Source organism: Arachis ipaensis, chromosome B09 (assembly GCF_000816755.2).
Source record: "Arachis ipaensis cultivar K30076 chromosome B09, Araip1.1, whole genome shotgun sequence".
Taxonomy (NCBI): domain Eukaryota; kingdom Viridiplantae; phylum Streptophyta; class Magnoliopsida; order Fabales; family Fabaceae; genus Arachis; species Arachis ipaensis.
In genome coordinates this window covers 139,820,207-139,825,980 of record NC_029793.2, presented here as the reverse complement: position 1 = coordinate 139,825,980, position 5,774 = coordinate 139,820,207, and the positions used below count along the sequence as shown (strand labels likewise).

Genomic DNA, 5,774 nt, shown 5'->3' with positions numbered 1-5,774 from the left:
GTAGTATTTTTATGGGATATATATTGAAATTTATTATATTTGACAAAATTTTTTAAATTGAGAGTATTGATTTCTTTACAGATCATTGCATGCCAATGACACTGAACTCAGTGGGATTAGATTGGGATGAATGCATTATATGTACCATGGTTTGGAAAGTGTACAGCCAAGAGCCAACACTTTTTTGGGTTTCCATAACCATTTTTTGTTGTTTTTTGTATTCTTTGATTAATAAGAAATTAATGAATGCTCTTTTTGCTGCCTAGCATTGTTGTTTTCATTTTCTTCGAAAAAAAATTTTCTGTTTGTTATTTATTTTTTAAAAAGAAAAAGGCAAGTCTTTTGAAAGTGTCCATATAATTACTTTTTCTTAATTAATGTACAAGTCTTGTTATATAAATATATTTATTGAGATATGCACTAATTTCATAATCTAAAATTTGATTTAGTTACGTTATTTCTTACTTGTAATTAGTTTTAAAATATCTCCATAAAATTATTGAAATTTTGATTATTCACTATAGAATTCGCTTACAATAACATTCATCTAGACGTAAAGTTTTTAAAAAATAAATAAAAATTATATATGTTACAAAATTTCTTCTATTTTTCATCAAACAAACAATGAATACGTGTTACCGTGTTTGTATATTTTTTGTGACGAGTGCTACTGTGTCCGTATTTAGTAGATATAGACAGTACTAAATAATAGGTGATGGCTTCGGTACGATAATAAATTTATACGTACCGGTATAATAAAATTGTAGATAAATTAAAACATTACAAGTGGATTATATTTTCCACGTCAATAATTAATTTTTTTTGTTTTAAATATATATCATATCAATAGTTTTACTAAATCACCCTTATATTTTAATAAAAATAAAAAAAAATATTCAATTTTATGAAAAAAACTTAAATATTCTTTTTTTTATATTGGACAAAAATTACTCTAATTTTTTTAATTTAATCAAAATTCAATTAATAACTTTAGTTTTATAATTTTAAATTTAAATTAATTTAAAATCAAAATCAAAATATATTTCATTATTCATTATTCATGTACACTAACAGATTGCTTCAATTCTAATGAATCCTAATATAATTTCTTCTACCTTTTCATACAAAGAAGAACTCTGAAAAATTGTTCTTCATCCTTGTATACCAATCTGCCAATAAAGAACAACATCAGCTCTAATCCCCTATCCGGACAGCAGCAGTCTATCCTCACCCTCTCCCTTCCTTGTAACCGTGCTCTTTCTCTGTCGATCTTTTTACGCAGTAGCAGCACGCACCAGCAGTCGCCTTGTCATTCTCCGTCTGGACAAAGAAGAAGAAGAACTCAGTTCCTCCACGTCGTTTCAATTCTGAGTAGGAATTTGGCATCGCAGCAGGTTGAGGTGGAGGAGGAGATTGAGAAGCCGGAGGAGGTTGAGGGATTCTGCTTAATAACTTTAGTATTTTGTCAAATATGTTTGAATTTCATTCTTATTATGTGATTTCTGCTTTTACATGTCGGCCATTCCTATTCCATCTTCCAAAGCAGTTATGGTTGAAAAGTCATTCAATTTAGCTGCACAAAAGATGGAATTTAAATTTGTTTCTAAGAATTGTAAGTATTAATCTTCTGGTCATGCTTTCTGTTTCATTTTTGTTCTGTTTGCTTCTGACTAACCTTTCTTCCCCCTCTTTGTAATTTCTTGGTATTAGTCCTAACTTACTAATGACATGACTTGAGAAATCAATTCCAATTTGTTTATTCTAAAAGATGATCTACACTTTGACTCGTTTTAGAGTTTATATTCGTTTTTATGTTCTTTATTGAGACAAAGTTGATAGCGTTTCTGATGAAAGAAAATTTCTGAAGACACAAGCTGATGGGGAGTCAAGTTTTGTTCTATATCAAAATTTCAGGAGGCACAATTCTGCTGCACCGTGTTGAGGAGAAAGTGAGATTCTCTGTCCAATTTGGACGTGAGGTAGGCACTTAACTGATGGAATACTATGCTAATATAAGAATGAATCACATACTTCTTAATCAATTTTTTTTTATTCTAAGAGGACATCAACGATTACCATTCTTTTACTTATAAGGAAAATTACTCTTGTACTCATTAGTTTAAGATTGGAACTTATAAATTTGACTCAGGTCCTGGCAGGATTGCTCAATATGACAGACAATGCAGACTGGAGGAATCGCAAACATAACAAAGAGAAAGAAATAAAAATCGTAAAAGATATCAAGAGCCGATTTCAAGAATATGATCCAAACTGTTAATTATTCATACATGAAAGACTTAATTTTTAGCAGTGTCACTTGTAATTACAGTCTCTTTTGATTAAATGTCTAATTGCTTTAGGTGCTGAATGCCAAATTAAAAAGTACATATTTATTTTTGTAATCATCAACTTTTTATTTACTTGATTGTCCGAATCAATTGACTTTACAGATAGGGGATAGATTTGGTAGTAGAAATTATTTGATAGCATTATTAGCATTAATATTGAGTAGGGAGAGAAAGGTAACACTTTGTTACCGTCTTCATATTTTTAGTGCATATGAATGCTAAATAAACATTATTTTAAAGTTTAGTGATGTTTACAAGTACAGATAATTCAATTTTCTAACTAAAATCGATATAGATCGATTATATTAATTTTAGATTTGATGGGTAAACGAATACAATTTAGTTTGATTCAATTAAACTCGACTTCAATTTATTCGGATCACATAATTTAAAATAATTTGATTAGTCTAATATTAATTAAAAATAATAAATAAAATCTAATAATATATGAGAAAGTCTCAACGCCAGCATTTTTATTAAAATCTAGTTAATATTTAATTATTAACAAAAAAGCGTGTAATCTTACATCATTAGATGTAATTTTATACCATTAAAAATATTAATGATGATTAATTGATGATTACAAATCAGTGTTATTAAAATTAGACCGGACTGGTCAATTCAACCAAAAAATCGGTAAACTGGATTCTTTATGGATCCGGTCCAATATTTAGACCGCATGAGGTGAAAAATTGGTGCGAACCGGTCAAATTCGGAGTGACCTGATGAAAAACCGGTCAAACTCGATAAAGATCGGTCCGACCAAACCGATTAGTATTTAAATTCTAGCCAATATTTAATCATTAACAAAAGAGTATGTAATCTTATATCATTAGATATAATCTCATACCATTAAAAATATTAATAATGATTAATTGATAATTACAAATCAGTATTATTAAAACCGGACCAGAACAGCCAATTCAACTGAAAAACTGGTGAATCAGACCCTCTACCAATCCAGTCCGATATTTGGACCACATAAGGTGAAAAACCGATGTAAACCGATAAAAACTGGTCTGATTAGTATTTAAATTTTACCAAAATGTTAAAGATTGGATTCAAATCCCTCCTCTTTAGATAAGTAGAGCTATTCACACCCACCAAGCTGTGATAACTTTTATTAATATGTATGCAAATTATAATATATATATATACATACCTCTATTTGTGTTTTCTTTATATAGTTATAAAATTTAGAGAATTTTTTATTTTTTTCTGAATTTTTTAAATTTTATTTTTAATTGAATATTTAAGTATTTAAATCGTTCCAACTTAAATTTAAGGGGATGCTTCCATAAAGACGCGTAAAACATCTTTTTGTAAAGACGTTTACGTGCCGCATTATTATTGGACGTATTATTGAACCGGTTATTTTTGAATTTCTTAACAAATTAGAATAAAATCGATTTTTTTTTATAATAATAACAATAAACCCAAATTTTTTTTAGGCATCTAATTGTATTTTTAAATTTTTAGGAATATAAATGTCTGCAAAACAAAAAGTCAAAGATATATTTGTCTTTTTATCAAAAAATTTAAAAATATTCGATTTAGATTGTGTAATTCAATCGGATCAAACCGGATCTAATAATTATAATGCAGACAATTGGGTTTATTATTGTTGCTATAATAAACTGATTTTGTTCTGATTTATTAAAAAATAAATTATTAATCGGTTTAATAAAGATGTCCAATAATCTATGAAGCACGGACACTTTTCTGAGTTATTGTGTCCGCGTGTCGAACACATTTCGGACACGATACTCACTGACACTCGTCCGACACGCGTGTCTGCTGTGTCCAACCGTATCTTAATAAAAAATAAAAAATTCTTCTTCGGACACGCCTAGACACACCTAAATACCATCACGTGTCCAGGTGATATATATGCGTGTCCCCGTGTCATGTAAGATTTTAAAATTCGCGTGTCGGCGTGTCCCATGTCATGTCGTGTCCCGTGTCTGTGTCAGTGTCCATGCATCATAGCCAATAATAATATGATACATATAAATATCTTTAAAAAAAAAGATATTTTTAGTGTCTTTATTAAAGTGTTCTCCTAAATTTAATTTATTAAGATTAGTTCTGATCTACTCAAAAAATCTTAAATTCCAACCAATCAAAATCGATTAACATTTAATGGGTTTGACGGTCTTTTTTTTTTTCTCAAAACACTAATAATATAATCAACCCGACCGGTAAATACTCTTGTTAAAGCCTAAAGAAATTGGAATTTTGACAATAGGATAAAAGAAAATGGAGAAAAAAAAAAGAGAAGGGGAGTTGAGGGTGAGAAGGGGAGTTAACAAAAGTAATAATCGATTGTTATTACTATATTATTGATTATTGAGTAGTTTGTGTTTACAGATAGCATTAACATTGAGGAGGGAGAGACAGGTTACATTTTGCAGGGAGCTGAAAGGCGAGATTTAGATCGATCCCCAGAGTTGGCACCAAGGGGCTATTCTTTAATCCGCAAAGGCATTTCAAGTCCGCCTTTGCCACCACCGCGCAGCACTCTGGAGTCGGCGGCGAAGGATTTGGCGGCGTCACGGCCGGCTTGCACTTGAACAACTCTGCAAGTGACGTGTTGCAGAACGATTGCGCCATGCAACCATCAAGCATTGCAACCACACTTAATGCCATTATTGCTAGTGCCACCATTGACCATGATGATTTTGAACCCATCTTTTTCAGTTCTTCTTCTTCTCTCACTTTTAAGTCTGTATGTCAAACACTACTTCCTGATTTGCACTTATATAGCCGCATAATTCAATGCATCACCTAAAATCACCCTTGTTTTTTAGATTGCTTTTCACATATTTCATTATTGTGTATCTCTAAACTTGGTGAATATCTCTTATGGAAGGTATCTTTTATTTATTTTATTTAATTCATTTATAATTTGTTTATTATATGAATTATTTAATTTAATTAATTCAAATATATGCTATTTTATTGTGATGTTAATGTTTGAGTCATTGTTTTTTAAAAGACATCAACATGACTGATGAGGTACACGGCAGGTCTATTTATACCCGCCCCACCACAACCATAAAAATCTTAAAGATGAAACTATCATAGAGTAATAACTGCCACGACAGATTCTGAAATAAAAGAATGGTACAAACAATACAAATCGTTTATTATATATTTAATGAAAACTAGAGCTAAGGAGAAAAACCTTAAAAGATTTGTAAAAAGAAAAATGGCAGTTTGATAACTTATTTTATGTAAAATCTTAGAATCTATTTAGAGGGCTATGTTTAATGCGTAAAAAATGCATTGATATTTTATTATTTTTTAACCATAATTTTATTATTGCCAGCATCAAAGAGAGCACTAACAATAAATGAAAATGCATTTTTGTGTAAGATTCTTATAATATAAAATAAAATTTTAAATATAATATTTAATTATTGT

General features: G+C 29.8%; 1 protein-coding gene across 1 annotated transcript; it reads right to left on the bottom strand.

Moving 5' to 3' along the window:
- LOC107617184 (putative lipid-transfer protein DIR1) lies at positions 4,655–5,092 on the bottom strand. The gene has a single exon (XM_016318951.2). The coding sequence runs from the start codon at positions 5,037–5,039 to the stop codon at positions 4,725–4,727; it is 315 nt and encodes a 104-aa protein (XP_016174437.1). The 5' UTR covers positions 5,040–5,092; the 3' UTR covers positions 4,655–4,724.